This window comes from Phocoena sinus, chromosome 3, assembly GCF_008692025.1.
Source record: "Phocoena sinus isolate mPhoSin1 chromosome 3, mPhoSin1.pri, whole genome shotgun sequence".
In the NCBI taxonomy this organism is placed as follows: Eukaryota; Metazoa; Chordata; class Mammalia; order Artiodactyla; family Phocoenidae; genus Phocoena; species Phocoena sinus.
Genome location: NC_045765.1, coordinates 26,880,774 through 26,902,158, shown reverse-complemented (window position 1 = coordinate 26,902,158; position 21,385 = coordinate 26,880,774). Strand labels below are relative to the sequence as shown.

Below are 21,385 nucleotides of genomic sequence, written 5' to 3'. Positions count from 1 at the left end.
GTATTTTTATTTTCACTCTATTTGGAAAGAGCTATCTCCTTTTTCATATCCCAAACTGGTTCTAACCCACAACTTTTCAGAGTTTTTTAAAAAATTAAGGACCTTTTTTGATCTTAAGATTTATCATAAAACATTACTAAGCATAAAACATTAGTGAATAAAAAGGCATGGCAATGAAATTAGAATCTGGTTTTGAACCCTTGTTTCTTTGACCCTCCCTAGCTGTGTAACTTTGGGAAAGTTAGTTAACCCTTTTAAACCTTACATTTCCCACTTGTAAAATTGGGATAAGCATTGGATCTACGTCATAGAATTGTGAGGCTTAAATGGCACAGTGGCTGTCAAGTGCAAAACATGTGCCTGACACACACAGTAAGTGGTCGGGTTTCTTGATATTATTTTCAGATTTCCGCATCTCTTTGAACGCTGTCAGTATTCAACACCAAGGCCAACTATGCATAGTTACTGAAGGCTTATCATGCACGGAGGTGGGGGGCGAAGGGAGCAAGAGGTACATTGTTTCTGCCCCCCGGCAGAGATGGCAGGCTGGGGATGGACAGACTCTAAGTGCCAGGAGGTGGCAGACATTGGTTTAACGAGCTCTGCGTGCTCTGGTTTTTCCTGCCCTTAGCCAACTCCTCTATGAGTTCTATACCTGCATCCCTCCCGAGAAACTCCAGAAGCAGAAAGTCCAGTCCATGAATGAGATAGTCCAGAGCAACCTCTTTAAAAAGCAAGGTGAGTGCAAAGCATCCTGGCCGGTTGGGGGTGCCAGAAACCCCACGTGCTCATCACATGCTGCGCAGTTAGGCAATGTTTCTTCTCTAACAACTCCCTTGGTCTGGATGAAGGGGAAAAGCAGAAAGTAGCTGACGACTTAGATATCAGAATCTAAACTAATTTAAGGAAAACATAGGCTGAACTGTTTGTTTTTCCTGATAAAGTTTACTGAGAGGCTAAATTTGGAGTCATTTTGCTGTGAGGTTTTTACTCTACATGAGAAGCAGGTAAAGGCCTGATCCCTTCACAGAGGCACCAGTGACTTCAGTCTCCTGTTGTGTTTGCTTCCGGGGCACTCACTATATAAGCAAGCAAACACACATTTACTACATATTCTCCCCTGGTCTTTTATTACTACTCTCATAGTAACATGTTATACAACTGCTCTGGACGTTGCCTTTCTTCACGTAACGGTATTTCCTGGAGAGCAGGAAATGACAGTGGACTTGGGCAATGGTTGTGGTCAGAGCTTCTGCTCACCCAAACTGATCTCTGGTAACCACCAGTCCCCAGCCAGCGTCTCACAGTCAAGAGCCTTGGGGTTCCCTGTTATGGGGATCGGTGGGATGGATGGCCACACGTCCTCCAGCTATGAGCAGGTAGGACTTAGATGTCAGTATTCACCATTTCCTACATCACTCCTCTCTGTGAGAAGCAAACTGTGCAAGAAGTAAGAAGTCTTAGGAAGCAGAGGATCAGTCACGTCCCCCCCGGGATTTATTCAGAGTGAAGCTTGAATATTTATGTATTACAGATTCAGGAACCACTTCACTGTAAAGATTTCCCCCCCTAATGTCTGGTTGACATGGTACATCCAGAATCGCTGTCTGAATCCCACCCCGTGGAATTAAAGCTAGGAGAAGGGCATGGGAAGAAAAGTGTTCTTGTGATTTCAGATCCATGCCTGGAGTTTCCTGACCATTTAGACAGATGTGTGACAGCAGGTTAACGCAGTACTTACATGGTTGGTTTGTGCAAGGTGGTTTGTGTAAGGTGATTGGAAACTAATCCTGGTTAAGTCTTACTGTATGCCTTGTATTACTGGGTTTTTTTAAGTGAGCCTTCCTCGGTTTTCACCTTCCGATTTCCATGTCGGAATAAATTACCCTCACTCTGAAAACTTTGAAATATGCCTGCCCCTCCCTGCCCTGGCAGTCCCTTTTTGGATTTCAGGTGGTGTCGCTGTAGAAGTGAAGTGAGTCCCATCCTAGGGGGCGTGGCAAGGCCGACTCTTGCTGCTTGTGGTGCTGCACGGGCAGCGGAGAGCAAGGGCTGCTTGGCTCCCTTTCGTTGTTCAGCGCGGCAGTCACGGTCAGGGGCCCGGCTCAGCATAGAGGCCAGATGGAGTGTTAGCGCGGTCCTGGATTGGGCATGCGGTGTCAGTCCCAGCCTGGGAGGAGTAGGAGTGATTCCTTTACTGGAGTCACATCTCCCGGGCTGATGGTGGCCTCTGAGGGTTAGCGTAATCACAGGGCAGGCTGGACAGCTGCTGCTCGCCAGCCCTGCTGCGTCTTTGAGTTTCAGATTCAGTAAAAACCCTCTGATTAATATTAATTGACAGAAGGCCAGCCCCAGTGTTGTACACAGTTACAAAGAAAATGCAAAATTCTTACCTTTACATACGTACAGAGACTAGAAGTAGGTGAACAGAGAGCCCTTGGGGGACCCATTTTAAAGAGGCTGCAATGTATAATTAGTCTATCCATCCTTGGTTCACGTGTGAAAGCAGTATGCTCTTATGCACAGCTTAAAGGTAACTCTTCTCCCACTATTTATTTGTTAAGTGAACCCTCTTACAAAAGTAACCCAAAAGAGGAAAAGAATCTGAAAAAGAATATATATACACACACACACACACACACATATATATATATCCGTATACATGTATATATATATATAAAACAGAATCACTTTGCTGTACATCTGAAACTAACACAACATTGTAAATCAACTATACTTCAATTAAAAAAACACCCCAAGGGAAACTTCAGCTCAGCCTTCTCCTTAAATCCTCAAGTTCCAAGTGAATACAATCTGAGTTCATACGCACGAGCTTAACTGGGTGTCTGGGGCTCTTGGGTGAGTGTCTCCTTTATACCCTGAAATAAGGTGAGTTTGATTCCTTGGCCAAGTCTGAGTTATAATGAAATCCCTTCTGTTGTTCTCCCTGTGAATTGTCCTGTGCCTCAGGGACGCAGTTTGCTTTAAGTCTGCACTTATCTAACTGCCAGATGTGCAAATTGCCTGGAGTATTGTTGGTGACATTAGCTTGTACTCACAGCCTTGAACACTTGTACTGACATCAAGCAGAGGAACCAGAAGGCTTTTAAGCACTTTCCGAAATGTTGGCAGACTATCCTATTGGCCTCTCTTCAGGAGGGTCCTATGCAGAAGAGGGAGAAAGTTTACTAGTTAAGGGTACTGGTTCTTGGGTTGGATTCCTAGTTTAGCCCCTTTTCAGCTGGGTGACCATGGGCAATTTACTTAACCTCTCTGATCCTCAGTAAGCTCGTCTGTAAAATGGGAAAAATGATAGCAATGTCTGTCTTAGAAGGTTGTTGTGTGGGCTGATGAGACCAACAGTACGTTTCAAGTGCTTATCAGAGCAATATAATATCCCATACTGAGTGATCACTGTTATTACTGGTCTTGTGGTTATTATTTCTGCTGCTCCTTTCATTTTCCCAACTTCTGTCCTAACCTTCAGGTTCTTTGCAATAAGGGCATCCCTTCATAGTTGACAATTGCACGTAACCCTAAGCTAAGCTTCCTTGTTTCCCTGAAAGCTGTGTGTTTTTCTCCAGGGTCTGAGAAGCACAGGACTTAAGGAACAAAAAGGCCTTGGTCTGTATCCATGTCTCATTCCTGCTTTGAATGGTTTTTCCAATTTTTATTTCATTTCCCTAGAGTGTTTTTGCATAGGACCTGTGCGATGTGAGCCCAGAAGAATAGGTCAGGGTGAGATGTTTGTGGTTTCTCACCTCATTGTTTACCTTGCTGCAGGGCCTCAAGATAGTTATATAGTTTGGGACACTTGACAGACATCCTCTAGGATGGTTTGCTCCTTGGGGCTCTTTTAAAACATATACACACACACACACACACACACACACACACACTTTTTAATTCTTTCTTCATTCATGGAGGCAATTAGCCTCCATTCGCCTCAACTTTTACTTGACTTGTGATCCTGAGTAAAGTACTTAATCCTTATAAGTCTCAATTTCCTCGGCTGTAAAGTGGGAATAACCACAGAACGAGTCTCATTGGGTTTTTGTGCAGACTCAGTGGCATAAAGTGACTTGTTAGCCTGGGGTATGAGGGAGTCAGGGGCCACCAGCATTCGAGGTCCCGCAGGGAGTGGCTTGCCCTGTGTGAATGACTTCCGGGTTCAGCGGGAGGAGAACTGGGACATCTGTGGAGACGAATTTCCTGTTTTCTCCAGCTCAGGCTTGCCTGATGGTGCTGATGGGAGAAGGGATGAATAGGTACGCCCCGAGGAAGCTCTTGAGGGGAGTCTTCGAGAAAACCAAACCTTCTGTTCCTTTGGAACAGATTTGTCCCTACTTAGAACCTAATCTCTAAGTAATGTCTCTTTTTAGTCTGATGCTAATCACATGTGCCATCTGGTTCAGTGTAAACTGCTTTAGGATCCACACTGCTCACTTTTCTCAACTTCCAAAACAAACAGGGGTCGGTGGGGGGAAGACAGAGAGAGAGAGAGAGAGAGAAACAGAGACACACACACAGAGAGGGACCAACAGGGAGACAGAGAGAGAGAGAGAGAGAGAGACAGAGATCTGACAGAGATTTGGAAACCCTTTCAATGTTTATTTTCAGCTAGTGGGATTTTCTTTGGAAACTTTGTTGAGAAGCCGTTCTCGGAACACAAAGCATCCAGTTTTCCTCTCATCAAGATGTAGTTTCCTTCTTTCCCCCCTTCTTATCTGTTGCCCACAGTTTCTGGAGCTGCTAGGACCTCAGTTCACAATGGGCTAGGCCTCTGTGGTGGGAGGGGGCACAGACATCACTGTCCAGTGCCCTAGCGGGGGATTATCTTTTCTAATCATCACATCATTGCAACACTGGTCTGGAATAGAGAAAAGTCCGCTCGTTCTAACAGTTATTGCTTTGCTTGGTGAACTTATGTAACGTCTCTGAGCCTCCGGGGTTCCACATCTGAGAAATGTGAGTAGGAATGTTGCCATTAGAGTATGGACTTTTGGTTTGGGAAATCCCTGTTTCTGATCCTGACTTGATCACTTGCTAGCTCTGTGTTCCTTTGAACAAGTAACCTCTTTGAGGCTTGGTTTCTTTTTTTTTTTTTTTTTTTCCGGTACGCAGGCCTCTCACTGTCGTGGCCTCTCCCATTGCGGAGCACAGGCTCCGGATGCGCAGGCTCAGCGGCCATGGCTCACGGGCCCAGCCGCTCCGCGGCATGTGGGATCTTCCCGGATCGGGGCACGAACCCTTGTCCCCTGCATCGGCAGGCGGACTCTCAACCACTGCGCCACCAGGGAAGCCCAAGGCTTGGTTTCTTTAGCTACAAAAATGAGGTCATGCATGTAAAACAACTAGTAGAGTGCCTGACACAGTTGCTGCTTATTTAAAGACATTTATTGTATCCCCTGTATAACAGTAATAACCACAGGAATAATAATGACATCAAAGGAAGAGACATTTATTAAATGCCAGCTATATATTATTTGCTATATAGGACATAAACATATAGTAAATTCTTACAACCCAATTACATAGGTATAATTATTCTCATCTTATAGATGGGAAAACCAAGACCTAGAGAGTCAAGTAACTTGACTCATCCCAGTGAGACCAAGGGTTCTATTACAATGTATTAGTGCATTAGTGTATTTGGCTGTGTGATTCTGGGGTAGCAAATCAATCTCCAAATATCAGTGGTTTAACAAAGGTTTATTTCTCTCTTGTGCAAAGTCTGATAAAGGTCAGGAAGGTCGGGCGCCTTTTGTCCCTTGTGAAGCTATGCCAGCTTGTACCCATGGCCTCTTTGCAGCAGGGAAGAGAGCGAGGAACGAAGTACAGCCACTTTCAACTACATCAGCCTGAAAGTGACACCCAGAGATTCCACCCGCAGTCCACTGGCCAGACCCCATCACATGTTCCCAACCTAGTTGCGAGGGAATCTGGGAACTGAAGGGAAATGCATAGCATATTTGATGACCGTCTCTGCTACCCATAGGTAGCAGTGGTGGAGCTGGATTTGGAACACAAGTCCTTTGAATAACAAAACTCCTCTTCTTTCCACTACACCATGCTTTGTTCTTATAATGAATAAAAAGGAGAAGATATGTTTATTTTCTTGTTGAAAATGCTTCCTTCTCCATGTTAGAAAAAAGTGCCACATTGTTCCTCCTGAGAGATTTTTTTCTTCCTTCCTCACTTTCTGCCCCTGTTCCAAATACTGGGCAACTCTCTGACAGCTGTGTACGGGGACCTTTGCTTGGGCAGGAGATGGGACTCTAGATGCCAGTGGTTGCTATGTCACTGCAGGTTTTTAAAGCACCACTTTCCTGCAGTGAGAAGTGGTGTAAGCAGACTGCCTGGGACTTGGGATGTCCACACCAGGCTGGGTACTAAGACTGCTGTGAAAGACAAGGCAGGAAAGGAACAAGTCCTCTTCCTCCTAGGACATGTTCTGGGCTCCTGGCTGGCTCCTCGTCTCTCCTGGCACCATACATGACCTTCCACAGTTCTTTTCTTCGTGAATACTGCCCGGAATACCTTCTACTGCACCACCACCCCCGCCCCATTCCCTACTCCCACCCCTAGACACACTAACTAGTAACTCCCACTCATCCCTTTAAGACCCTGACCCAAGGTCAAGTGTGCAGTGCGTCTTCCCTGACGTCTCAGGCACCTCAGCCTAGTCACATTCCACGTTTACTCAGTCCCTGCTGCAGGACAGGCCCTGGGGTGGTAGCGCAGATACAGCTGGTGCCAGTCTGCAAATTTCTGCACCACACTCAACGTGCAAAGACGATGAAGCTTCTTGGTTTTGTCTGTTCTAAATCTAATCTAATCTTTTTGAGTCTCCACCTCACTTTGGACTGTGGCAACTTAAAATTTTCAGTCAATGACATCTTGTGGCTTCAGATTTTAACAAGTCTTTCAGTTTCAAAATAGTTCCCCTTCCCTCTCCAAAATAGTGTCTGGGACCAGGTCCCAGGGACCCAATTAGGAAAGGGAAGAGAGACTCTCTTTTTGCCTTTTCCCACAACCTATCTAAAATATCTCTCTTTGGGACTTTAGTCCAAGGTGGGCATGTTGGGACACACATGTCTTGTGGCTTCAGGGACCGCTACCTTTTTGCTCTATAATATCTTCTTTTCTGAGGAAGCCTTCCTCACCTCTCTTCCCTGGGGCTATAAAAATGGAATGGCTGCCAGGGTTCTTGACCAATGGGGGGAAGTGTGACAGTAGAGAGTAGCACATTCAAAATATTATCCTGGATTCTCAAAGGGGATAAAGCAAGGCATAGAATCTCTGCGGGGAAGATTTCTCAGACCTTAGGTGCATCTGGGAAGTTTGCTAAAATTGCAGAATCCTGGACCCTACCCCAAAGATTCTGACACTGCAGATCTGGGGAGGGGCCAGGGATGTGCATGGTATCAGCCTTCCAAGGGGATTCTGATGCAGGTGGCCCCCTGACTGACCCTCTCTAGTTGGCAGGCGGAGCTCCTAGAGCCTGAGTGGGGGAAGGAGAGCAGTGCAGCAAAGAGGAGCAGATCCCACAACACATAGCAGAGACCTCACCCTGATACTTGGCATTTCTCTCTCTCATTGTCTGTTGGTGCGACTATCTATGCTGCTGGAGAGAGCTCCTTACGGATAAGGGATATATATTATTTCTTTATGTGCCTAGTCTGCCTAGGGCCTCACTGATATCCACTCTCAGAAACTAGTCTGTGCACCTGGGCAGTAAAATATACCATTATTCAGTGACCAGTGTCCCTTAAAACAAAGGAAAAGGGAAGATGGGACCTCAGTTGTAGAGAACAGGGGTTGTCATAATACTCGACTCATAATGTAGCTCATCACTGGTCCACGCAAGGGCCTGCTTTTATTTATTAACATATTTAGTTAGTTATTTTTAATAATAAATTAAACATCCTTGCACTCACCACCCAAACCAAACACTAGAAACTGAACAATCAACTACCTGTAACTGTGTGTGTCTCTCCCGACCTAAGGTAACCCATTCTTGAATCTTTTGTTAACCGTTCCACTGCTTTAATGCAGTGTTACTGCATCTATACATATCTCTCTAGTGTTTTGGTTATTTTAGCTTTATAAAGAAGGGTATTGAACTATGAGTAATTTGAAGGGACTTACTTTTTTCACTTAATATTATACTAAAATTCATTCATATTACAAACTGTTGGAGTTCATCTCTCTGGTGAGTGTAGAAAATTCTATTGTGTGAATAAGCCATAGTTTATTCACTCATGCTTTCAATTTTAGGCACTTGGGTTGTTTCGGATTTTTTTTTTTAATTGTAAGCATTGCTGCGAAGAATATTCTTGTACATGTCTCTCTTTGTACATGTTCAAGAGTCTCTGTGGAGCATATAACTACCAGTAGATTTGCTTGGTCATGGGAGATCTGAATATTTAACTTTAGGAGATACTGCTAAACGGGTTTCCAAAGGTGCTTGCACTAATTTACTCTCCCAGCAATAATGGATGAGAGGTTGTGTGGATCTGCATTCTCTTCAACACTTGATATTGTCCCAATTTAAAAATTTGCCAGTAAAATGGGTGTAACATACGTCATCACTGTCTTGATCTGCAGTTTCTTGATCACCAGTGACACTGAAAATCTTCCCTTGTGTTTCTTGTCACTTGGGTTTCATGTCTGTGATATGTCTGTCCATGACTTTGGTCCATTTTTCTTTGGGGTTGGTTGTATTCCTCTTATGAACTTGCAGGATATTTTATATATTCTTCATACTCATGTTTTGCTGATTTTATGTATTATGAGAATCTTCTTCCCACTTACAGCTTGTCTTTTCATTTTACTTAAGATGTATTTTTTTTTCATTTCTTACTCTTTGTACAGATTTATCCATCTTTTTAACAGTCACATCTTTTTGTGTCATCTTTAAGAAATCTTTCTCAATACCAAAGTCTGAAAGATTTTCATTTATATTTTTACTAAGAATTTTATAGTTTTGTTTTTGATACACAAGTCTTTAATCAACCTATAGAGCTTACGTTTTATGTATGGTGTGAGGTAGGAGTCTGATTTTGTCTTTTTTGCCATTTGGCCACATAGCGTTCCCAGTTTCGAGTGTTGGCCAGTCTTTCCTTTCTCCAAGTCAGTGTCATTTTCCATTTCCAGGACATTGCTCTTCCCTGGGGACTTGAGGGCAGGGTTGCTGGAGCCTGGATTCAATCCCTGGTCCACAGCGTGCAGTTTCTCTGTGTTACTTGTGGGTGGAAGGGTCGGAAGGGTCAGGAGAAAGGGATAGCCTCTCCTTCCCAAGCAAGGCCCCAAATTAGGATCCTGTGTTATGTTAGCATCCTGGGAACTATGTGCCAAGAAATAACACTTCTCCAGGTTTTGGACCTTATCAGTTATGAAAAAAATGAGATGGTTTCTTGGAATGATCATTTTTCTTATAGCAGGAAATTAGCAACAATAATGTCAGCAGTAGCACCGGTAGGTGAGGTTTACTGAGTGCTTATGATACACCAGGCACTGCGACAAGCACTGATGTACATTATCTCATTTACCGCACAGCTGTGTGATCTTCGGCAAGTCACTTAAGCTCTGTAGAACAACTATAAAATCACGAGACTGAGCAAGATTTTCCAAAGATTTTCCAGAGCTCTATCAACATGAAAATCTTTGATTTATAAAAGCATTCCCTGAGTGACAATGGCAATACTGCTGAATCTTTCTAACACCATTTAGTGCCTAAAAACGCCTTCTCCCATATATTGCCCCCAACACTTCTAAATGTCCTGCCTGAGCTGGGAGTGAGGAATGAGGATATTTTATAGAAGGTTAAACGGATGCAGGGAAGTGGCACGATGCCCTCAAGATCACACAGCGAGGTTCAGAACCCTGGAAAAGGTAAAAGGATATTCTTACTGGAGCCAATTTATTTTCTTCCACAAAGAGCTGTTGAGTTTTGAGAATCTAAGATTTTTCTCCTCAGAGCATTTGGAGGCATCGAAGATCTTTCTTCAGATAGGGGCTTGCCCCTCCCACCTACAGTGTTACAAAGCTACCTCCAGTTCCAAAACGTCCCTTCTACACTTGCAGATCTGAGAAGGGGCTGTTCCTTACATCTCTTTCCTTTTCGATGTGACTGATCTCAGAATTCAATGTCAGAAAGAAACCTTCAGATCCAGAATCAGAGAAGACAGTGATTTAATAAGCTGCAGAACAAATCCAAGAGAGATTTATTAAACTGTCCTCTTTTTTTTTTTTTTTTTTGGCTGAAGTTAAAAAAAAAAAAGTTGGCATACAATCAAAGAAGAGACTCCCTCTTGAACCTCCTCAAATACTTAGAATAGCAGCTTTTAATGACATTACAGAATACAGTTTAATTGGGGCTGGAGTGTGGGGCAGAGAATCCCAGATTACTTCTTTAGTGGTAAACCAAATCAACTCTTGTGCAATTAAAAACAGTTTACCTCATTAAAACTAAAGAGCAAAATCAGGCTGTTCTTACACCTTTCAAACAAAGTTCCATGGGATTTTTTCCAATTTTGGAATGACAAGTGGAAACACACAAAAGGATAGAGTTTATATAAATCTTTAAAAGGTTCTATGTTTACTCCAAATTTTTTGTTTGTTTTCATTGTGAAGTTACAGTTATAGATGGTTTGAATTATACTGAGGCAGGTTTTAAAATGTTCAGAGACTTTTATGTTGACCTGTTTAAGTTTGATTTTGTCGATTTTTTTCTCCACATCTTCCTAGAATAGGAGAAAGTTTCCTTAAGACCATGATACAGTTGAATTGAAGACCAGCTGAAGATTTAATTCGATAGTATTTATTGAAAAGCTAAAAATGTAGCAACACTGTGTTATGGGAAATGTGAAAGAAATACAGTAATAAATAATTTCAGGGTCACCATTTATTTAACTATTTTGTGGCAGGCACTATGCTAAGACTTTTCACACATTATCTCATTTCATTATCATGACATCCCTGTAAAGTGTAGATATTAATATCTCCATTTTACAGGTGAAGAAACTGAAGGTTAGAGAGATTGGGAAACTTGCCAAGAGTCATAGATCAAGTAGCATGGCAGGGCCAGGATTCCAAATGGGGTCTGTCTGATTTCAACATCCACTCTCTAAACTGCTGTGCAATATGACATCTGGAACAGAAAATTTTCAGCGCCCCCCAGCGAGCTTACAGTTGGGAGAGAAAAGACTTACCCCAAAGCTCTTCAAACTTGAGCCCACATAGGCCATGAAGGTAATAGAAATGAAGGTACAGAGTGATAGTTATTATGCCATTTTATATAGTAACCTAAGCAAATATATTAAATATATAGTATATATATAGTATATAATATATATAATAACCTAAGCAAATATATTATGCATATATACACACACACAAACACACTTAATGTCATCTTCAGTTATATTTTTTACAACAGATTTTCCATTTGCCTAGTAAACGTGTGAGAACTTTCTTCACTTCACAAAGAAATGTGATTCCTTTCATTTTTTCCCTAAAGCACAGTGCCATTTGGTCAGTCATTCATTTCTCCACCTTTGACAGAGATAAGTATACAGAAAAATATTTCTCTACTACTAAGGAAACAAGAGTGAAAATGATCAATCCACACTCAGCTCAGAGTGGGGAGCAATAGGGAGCAGTGAGGACTGGGGCAAAGTCCATGTCATTGGGTATATAGGACAGCTGTGAATCAATGCTAAGTGATTGTTACTATCTATGTCAATATGTGAGCCCAATGCTACCTTATCTCTCTTTTTTTTTTTTTTAAGAGAGAAGTCCCACAAATTTTTTTTTATGGGAAACCTGCTGATTTAGGTTTTAAATGATATTTTCAGGCTGAATAAAATCTGCATATGGACCCAGCACAGCAGCCTCTGGTGTAAATTTATAATTTACAGGGTTGTAAATAATTTATAGGGTTTTAATAAATGTATTATAAATTTATAGAGTTATTTACAGATAATCCCATAAGAATGACTACTATTGGAATTCAGTGAGAATAGTGCTTTTGGAATGTTGAGGACAAGAAGAGGTAGGATGTCAGCTGAACTTTGAGGGGTAGTGAATATGATGTAGGCCCTCTCCAGAGAACAGTTCTTCGGGAGAACTTGTAGTGTCAGGGCTGGAGCACTGTCTCACTGAAGACCACTGCCTTTCAAGCCTTAGGAGAGCTCAGGGTTCATCCTTGCCTGACACACTCCCTTGCTAATGAGGGCCTCAGACCACACCATAACCTCTATCAGGCATTCTCCTGGGAATGCTGGGCCATTGTTGGAAAAAATGACGTTTATTGTTCATAGAAATTAGTATTATAAAAATATTGTGTTTTTGTAGAATATTTGGAAGTAAATAAAAGCACCTGTGATCTCATGATTTAGAGGTAAGCATTGTTATTCTTCCTTTCTTTTGTATCATATATTATATATAACTGGGATACTGTTTTGCCAGGTTTGTAATCTGCTTCTTTCACTGAGAATCATTAGGAACATTTTCCCATGCCATTTCTAAGGACTTCATAGGACTCTGTTGTATAGATGGGCTATAACTGATTTCACTGTCTTCCTATTTAGGGACATTTGGATTCATTTAATTTTATGCAAGAAAAACTTGCTGGAATTCATTGTCTTAATAGACAAATGGTTGTCCTCTGTGCTCCTCATTTCTTCACTGTTGGGCATGAATCTCATCCAGCTTTTCTAGTGCTTGTCGAGGATTCTTATTCTCCCTTCTTCCTCCTCTTCACGTGCGTGTGGGGACGTGCGCGCGCGCGCACACACACACACACACACACACACACACACACACACTCGCCCACAGGATTTTTCTATCTTCTTGTGCGATAGGCTCAGCGCAAAGCAGATCGTGTTGTCCTCTCTTAAAGAGCTGGAGCGGCATGTTCCCATTTGGGAGGGACGTGTTTTCACAGCCCTGCCGTCATTCTTGATGGTAGGGGGTATGTCTGTGCATGGACCTTCCCTGCAATACCGGGCACTTAAATGCAACCACACTGAGAGCCCTCATTAGCCCTGGGCAGCCACAGCGGATGTGCTGAGTGTGATACCCTCCAGGCTGGAGCGGCTGCCCAAGAGGAACCAGACACCAGAGCAAAGAGGGAAGCCAATTATCCAAAGGCAAATGAGGCTCTAATTATGGCTTTAGCTAAAGAGGGTAAAATTATTTGAGGAGAGACATCCCATTTCTGAAGTACGCACAGCCCAGGACACTTGTTCAGAACAAGGACTTGGATCAAGTCCTGGTTTTGCTGCCTTAACCATGACACTTCATGTCTAGGAGCATCTGATTCCTCATCTGTCAAATGGGAACAATCTAGGATGTTTACCTCGTTGGTTTACTGTGAGAATGACATGGGATAATGCCTGGGAGAGGCCAGGCGGGGTCTGACATTTAGTGAGGGCTCATAAATGGAGTATCATCGTCATCGGTAACTCTTACTAGTATTACTATTATTTGTAATCATTTGGTAGTGGAACAGAATGTGGAACTGGAGCTCAGGAGACCTGAATTCTCAGTTCTGCAGTTTTCTATTGCAACTTAGAAGTGAATAAATCTCTGAGTTTTATTTTTTTGTCTCTCAAATGAGAAACTTGGATCAAGGGTTACATCAGGTCCCTTTCATTCAGAGATCTGTGGACCTACACGTGCTGAGAACTATATATCATCCTCTTCATGGAGCCTCATGTCAACCCTGTCTTATAGGTGCTATTATCTCCTTTTTTGAAGGTGCTGAAGTTGAGACTTACACAGGAAGCTGGGATTCAACCCCAGGCTCTTAACGTCTATTCTATACTTAATTGTCTGCGTGTCCCAGCATTCAGTGTAGTGACTAATGGTAGACTTGTGCTCAGACATATTTGTTGGCTGCACTCCAGGCTTTTGAACAATGGGAATGGTGGTGAAGCTTGGGGCTGTGCTCACACCGCACCCTTGTCTCTTTTACTCAAGCCTCCCAAAATTGTAGGCACAAAAGTCCAGAAAGAGACTCTCGTCAGACTTTGGGGGCAGCTCCTGATACCTCAGCTCTATTTAACATAAATGAGACTGTTAAACACTTGCTCTTCATGGCAAGTGGGTCATTTTGTGAGTTACCCGAAGGATTGTGTATGCATGTGTGCATTAAAGAACTTGGCACCACTGGGTTAATCGAACGTCTGAGCTGGAACGGACGTTAACAACCCGCTGCCCAGAGGTGGTCCAAAGCAGCAATTCAGAGGACCTCAGAAGAGGGGTCACCCTTACACATACAGCAAGCTGGCCACCTTCCCCCTGCATCTACCAGACTAGCTACTCTCTCCTTCTCCTTCCCCAAGAGCAGTGAAAGCTGCTCTTGTACTCCCCACCCCTCTTCCTCCTGCTCTCCCTCCCTCTTTCCCTTTCTTTCTCTCTCTCGCCCCCTTCCCCCCACCCTCTCTCTCTATCCAAGGCAATTTGACTTAACACAAAAAATTCTAGGTGTAAAGAAGTGTCTGGAAAATTGATCTGGCTCTGATGAGGGATGCTGACCGTTGAGGAAGCTGGGCATGTGTGGGGGACTCGTACCTTCTGTTCAATTTTGCTGTGAATTCAAACTGCTCTAAAAAATCAAGTCGATTTTAAAATGTTAAAAATGCAGTGAACACACACACACGCACGCACACACACACAAATTGACTTGCCCTTCCCACAATCTGTTTTGCGGAGGATGGGGGAGAAGGCCCCAAAACGTTAAGTGGTTCCTTCAGGTCAGTTAGTTGCCCACACATCAGTTGTGTCATTGGAAGTGTGACTCTAGTGCGGTTGGATCCCTTTTCTTTCTGGTTCAAGGACGCATGTCAGTGCCTTAGGGAAGGAGCAAGGGAATTAGTTCATTTTCATTGCGCATGCCTGTGGTCGCGGGACTTTGTCTTTGCTGGCTCTCAAGTATCACCGTGCTGCAGCAAAACCCTGGGCGCGGGGCCTGGGGATCACTTCCCAAGGCTACCTCTGGAGGAACCACAGAATGATCAGGTGGTGGTTCAGGCTGCGCTCTGCCCACTCCACTGCCCACTAGCTCCCAGCTGGGCAGGTCTAACCACCTCCCTGCCTGTGTGTCTGTGTCTCTGTCTCTGCCTCCCACCCCATCCCCACAGCTCCCCCACGCAGTCCCTTCTTCAAATCCACTGCCTCAGCACCATCCTGAAGAAACTCCACCTTGCCCCCCGCCCTCTTTTTAAGCCTGCTTTGGGCGTTAACTGGTTTTCAGCGAGGCTCTCCTCCGCCCATCCCCTGGGGTTCCAGGATGTAAGGTAGGGGTGGTGACGGACTATACGCCCCACAGAGAGAGCGTGGGCTATAGGAGGTCATCCTATGTCATTTTCCCTCCCAGAGAGAGCTACAGCAAATTTTCTTTCTGGGTCATCTAAGATGTGGGCACACCGTGCCTAGGTGAGCATGATTTATTTATTTTTTTGCCTCTTCCCCACCCAGCTTGAGCCCATTTTGTCCTGACAGTTACCACTCTACTCTGGTTGCAACTGGTTTTTTTACCCAGGTGGGACAGAGTCAGCTCTGATTAGGTTTTTAAATTTTAAGCACCACTATCCCCCCACTCCCCCCAAATAATAGAAGTGTACTTTTATTTTTTTTTTCGGTACGCGGGCTTCTCACTGTTGTGGCCTCTCCCGTTGCGGAGCACAGGCTCCGGACGCGCAGGCCCAGCGGCCATGGCTCACGGGCTCAGCCGCTCCGCGGCATGTGGGATCTTCCCGGACCGGGGCATGAACCCGTGTCCCCTGCATCGGCAGGCAGACTCCCAACCACTGCACCACCAGGGAAGCCCTGTTTTTTGTTTTTAAATGTGTGTTGGGTAATTCTAACACACCTTCCTCTAGTGCATCATTGCTGGCTCCCCGAAACAGATGGGAAGGTCATGAACTCCTCCTCCCATGATGATGAGATAAAAGAATTTGGCACCCAGTAGAGTACCTTTGGGCATCTTATGCTGGCAGCTTCTGGCCACGTAGGGGGTTCTTCCCGGTTCACGTATGGCTTATCATAAGTCAAACCAATGCAGTGAGAATCCACACGTTCTGCGTCTGAGAGGCTCTCCTCTTCCTGATGCTTCTCTGAGATTTTCCTTGCATTTGCACAGCACAACCTTCTTGAGTTCAGGTAAAGAGTGTTTTCTCCGTATTCCAAAGAATCGGTTCTGAGTAGGTGCTCAATGCGTTTAAAGGATGAAGGAACCTTAACTGAGGAAGGTAACATAATCTATTGGAGGGAACACTGTACTAAGAGTGGGAAGGTTTAAACTCTAGTCCAGGAAAGCTACCAACAAGCTGCATGACCTTGGACAAGCCACTTAACCTCTCTGGGCTCCATTTCTCACGTGTGTCATTGGAGAGTTGAATCTCTAAGATCCTGCCCATCTCTGATAGTCGGCGAGTCTGTATTGCTACAACAGCGTAGAAAAAGAGGCAGCAATTTCAACCTTAACACTGCTTGAAAAGCACTTAGTTATTCTGGGGTTTTGAGGGCAGTGGTGTCAGTTTAACATGAAAGATATGGAAGGACTCCTTGTGTTCAGATGTATCCTGGGCGGTACATTGTCCACACAGGCCATTGTGAATCCATGGCACGTCATTGAGAGGTTTGTCCGAACTGGCTCTGTGCTTCTTGGCGGGAGGGACCTGAGACTCCACCCGTCTTCTGAGCCTTTGGAGAGGGGCCAGCAGTTAGGACAGCAGAGCCCCACTTGCTCTACTGGGTTTTTCTCTCCATGCAAATATTTCTGTGGGTCCGAAAAATTGCTTTTTATCAGGTTTGCCCCTGCCAATGTCCCTGATTGGCCAGAACCTAAGTGTGCAGTGAGGTGCTTTGTTTGCTTTGGTTTGGTTTATGGGGGTTCTGGGCTCCCCTCCGGTTACAGCTGCAGGTTTAAAACAATTACAGTACCGGTAGCAAGAGGTTCACTGCAGTGCTCTGCTGTTTGCTTGAGGCCTGTGTTGAGAAAGCAGGTCCCGGTTACCTCTCAGGAAAATTTGTGCTGTTTCAGAGGCCTACAGCGAGTTGTAAATCTCCATAGTTGGTGGGACCAGTCTGCAAACAGCAAAATGGTTTGTACTGTGGTTCAACAGGAAAAAGATAAAATAATTCTCTGAGAGTGAGATGTGTTGTTCCCTCTTCCTTGTTCACCAGGAAATCTGGGCCATACACATCAAGAGACGGACCCTGGGGTTTGTGGAGTGGAGCAGGAGAGATGGTGTTCCTACTCCTGTCCCATGGGAGGGGGCAACTCTGGCCTCCAGGCCCCTTCTTTGTGGCCAGGCTTCTTGCACCATTTTACTTCCCATGCCTAACTCTGGTCAGCTACCCGCTTCTCCCTCTCTTGCCAACCTAGGGGAGAACGCTGGGGAGCCCTCCACCGTTTCTTTCTCCTGGTTAGTCTTGGGAAATGGGGACATCCTCAGAGTGCATGTTACAGGGCTGCAGTGCTCCACGTGCTTCTTTCCATGCCTGAGGGTCAGGAATGAGGGTCCCAGAGAGAGGAGGAGTATTGCCTTGGAGCAAATTCAGTTCAGTCGGCAACCACTCTTGGGGCTCCAGTTCTAAGCTGTATTCCAGTTTTGCTCTGCCCACTCTTGCCTAGGGGAGTTCATCCACCCTAGGGCTCAGTGCCATCTTGATGCTTACAACCGCCAACCTTAATCTTTAGTCCATGTCTTTGCTTTCACCTCAATCCCCGTATCTTTGTCTCTCTGACATCTCAAATTCCATACAGGATAGATGGGGCCACCTCTTTAACGAAGAAACATAATGTTTCAAACAGTTTTTCCAATTCAACAAATGTTTATGATCCTCTGCTATAAACAAAGCATTGACTAGCCATTTAGAAAATACAAAGTTGGCAAATATATGGTGATGTCCTCAAGGAGCTTGCCTTCATTTGCAAAATGAGGCACTCCTTGTTAAAATGCAGGGTGAATTTTCTACAGTAGAGGCATAAGCCAAGTGCCAGGGGATTTCAGAGGAGAGAGCTAGATGATGTTCAAGTCTTTCTTATTGCTTATTACCCCTAAAAATTTATTTTAAAAAACCATAAGAAACACAAGAGATCTTCAGAATTGTGAATATTCAACCTTTCTTAATTTATTAAACTAGATTTTGGTAATCTCTGATTTTTTTTTTTTATGATTTGACTTTGGCCCCAAATGTATAAAAAAGACTTCCTGGATGATCTCCTCACTCTCACTTGTTGAGATCTGGAGAGACACTGTGAGATTTCATAATCTCTGAGTTGTATCCGTCAGTGACTTTGGAAAAGTCACATCACTTCTTTTGGTTCTTGGTTTCTTTATCTGTAAAATGGGGAAAATAATTGGATTGATGTGAATATTAAATAAAATAATGCTTAGCGCAGTTCCTGGATGGTAGATAATGTTCTCTAAATGGTAGCTTAAACTTAATGTAAGTATAATTATTATTTTCATAAATTATTCATTTATAATTATTATATTCATTTTCACTATTATCTTCTCAGAGTTGGAGCCAAAGTGCAGCATTAAAAATAAAATGTTGCTTAAATTGATTTTTCCAGAATATAAAGACAGGAGAAAAACTGTGAGAAAGGGGATAAACATATGTACTGCCATAATTATGATAATAGTTAAACTTTGTATAATTTCTTATGGAAACCTTATAAAGTAGGTTACAGTCATTCTTTTACAGATGGAGAAAAACTTGCTTAACTACACCAGATCTTGCTAGTGAGCAAGCTTACAGTTACTTAGCTGGTTTTTAACTACTGATCTGTTTCTTCCCCCCTCAGCCTACCATTAATGAAGCCGGTATTTTGAATCAGCACCCTTTTTTACTCACTTGGCATACGCTACCACTTGACCTCGGCAAATGATTATGTGATGGTTTGTAAGGCCAATTTAAAGGCAGTGCTTTGCCCACCGGTTTCTAAAGCTGAGGGATGCACGGGTATATATCCTGGAGAGTCAGCTTCTGTTGTGCTTGGACTGCAGTCGATTTTATCAATTTTTTTTTCAATGCAACAGCTTCAAAAGGCTCTTTTGCCCCAAAGTACCTGATCTTTTCAAATCTTTGCTATTTCTTTCTGGTAAGAGTTTCAGATAATAGGATAAATGCAGTTAACAACCACATATTTTAGATGATGAAGAAATATTCTAGAACACGTTTAAAGGTTTCACAAAACACAGACACATAGAGTTGAGCGGCTCCTTGGAGAGATTGCCTAATCCACAACCTCCTCATTTTACAGTTGAGGAAACTGGTCCAAAGGGTGGGCATGACCTGCTCAAGATCACACCATGGGTTAGTTACAGAGTTGGGAAGCCAGAGATCCTGATTTTGGTTTCTTTCTTTTTATTTGTGTTTCTCAAAGTGTGATATGTACCACCACATGCAAAATTCTTCTCCTTGGCATGAAGGATAATTTTAGCTATGCACAGTTAAAGTACTGTATCACAGAAGCAGATCATTCGTTCTCTCTCAAGTCCTTTTCCATCTTTCTCATTATGTCATATATGAGATATATGATGTGTCATATATGCTATTTTGTCTTTAATCTTTCTCTGCTAATCTCCTTTGATAGCGCAAAAGGAACAGACCTCGGGTTTAAGTGCCTCTTAGATTTTAATGTAAGTGTTTTGTTTTCCTGGTATTGATTGTTACCTTACGTTCCATCTATGGGAAGCGACAGTGGTTTTCCATTTGAAATAGCAAAATTTTCTTTTAAAATAAATGTAAGCAGATTAGAATGAATCTCCTTTATGAAAAAATATTAAGTAAACCGTAGTGTAGGCTGTAAATTTTGAGGAGCACAGGGTAGGTTTCACATTGTCAAAATGTGAAATGGTTAACTGAAGCTTGGAAAATATTTGATTCTGCCCTTTAGAATGCCCTAAGCCTTTTGAGGATAGATGTGGCTGAATCCCAGTTTCCTTCTTATTCATGTCATGTCTTTTTTATGTAGCAGCCAGAAAAACAATTATTAAATCAAAAAGGAGAACATAAAAACTACCCATATACCAGAGATATATTGAAGGTCTCATTATTGGTAACTTTCCTACAATCCAAGAAGTTGGGTCAGTAGTCAACTTTGTTTCAGTATGTGTGTATTTTTGTGTGTATTTTAAATTATAAACTGCATGCTATTGCGTTTGTTGAAAACAGAAACTGGTTTTATTTTTCAGGGACTTACTTAGGCTCTATTTTAAAATTCTATTTTAGACCTCATTCTTACCTTGTTTTCCCCATCTAAAAAGTTCTCTAGTTTCTGATTACCTTGCTGTTCAGTGAGAGGGCGTGAATGAAAGAAAAAGTGGCAAAATGCAATTTATCAAAGATTTCCCCACTGTTATCACATTTTAAAGGTTAGAATGTATGGGATGAATGGAATAAGAATATTAAAGTTATTCATCAGATGGGGGCATAGGTAACTTTCTTTTACCTATAAATAGGTATATGCCTATATGAAGTGAATACATGGAGAAAAAGATGTACTAGGTTACACCATTTGGGTGATTTTCCTATTGTCTATAACAGCTAATCTTCCAATATTGCCTAATTTTTTCCCCTGTTCCCTGAAGCAAAAGTTCCTGCTTCTATAATTTCGTCACCCAGAGATGCTGGGGTTCTGAAGACCAATCACTGCTAGCCTGGCATGAGCTAGCCTTCATAAATATCACACAGAATTCATTCATGTCCCCTCATACTGTGGGCCTCTCCTTCTAAGAACTGGCCATTATGTGCTTTTTGTGGAATGCTCCTTTGGCAGAGAATTTATTCTCATTGAGAGGAATCTGAATAAAAAAGAAAAAAGGAAGGCAGAGTCAACTTCTGGTGACTTATGGGCAGTTAGAGTCAAATGTTTGAGAAACGGGCCTCTGAATCAGCAGAGATTTTACAAAGTGCCTGGTAGAGCTGCATACAGGTAGGTAGGGTACTGAGATGCCAAGAAAGAATGCTGCTTCTATTAGGGCTAATAAAAAGACTGCATTGTACGGCTTCCCTGGTGGCGCAGTGGTTGAGAATACGCCTGCTATCGCAGGGGACGCGGGTTTGAGCCCTGGTCCAGGAGGATCCCATATGCCACGGAGTGGCTGAATCCGTGTGCCACAACTACTGAGCCTGTGCTCTAGAGCCCACGAGCCACAACTACTGAGGCCTGTGCACCTGGAGCCTGTGCTCCGCAACAAGAGAAGCCGCTGCCATGAGGGGCCCGTGCACCTCAACAAGGACTAGCCCCCGCTCACCGCCAACTAGAGAAAGCCCGCGCGCAGCAACGAAGACCCAACACAGCCAAAAATAAAGTAAAAAAAAAAAGACTGCATTGCCAAATTCAGGGCTAGGAAGG

The 21,385-nt window shown here is 43.3% G+C and overlaps 1 protein-coding gene across 1 annotated transcript in view; it reads left to right on the top strand.

The window, feature by feature from the left end:
- Positions 1 to 21,385, top strand: part of DOCK2 (dedicator of cytokinesis 2) — a 408,621-nt gene that overhangs the window by 115,414 nt on the left and 271,822 nt on the right. Inside the window, exon 25 of the mRNA XM_032626471.1 lies at positions 632 to 738. Coding sequence (XP_032482362.1) covers positions 632 to 738 — 107 coding nt within the window. The remainder of the gene's footprint in view (positions 1 to 631; positions 739 to 21,385) is intronic.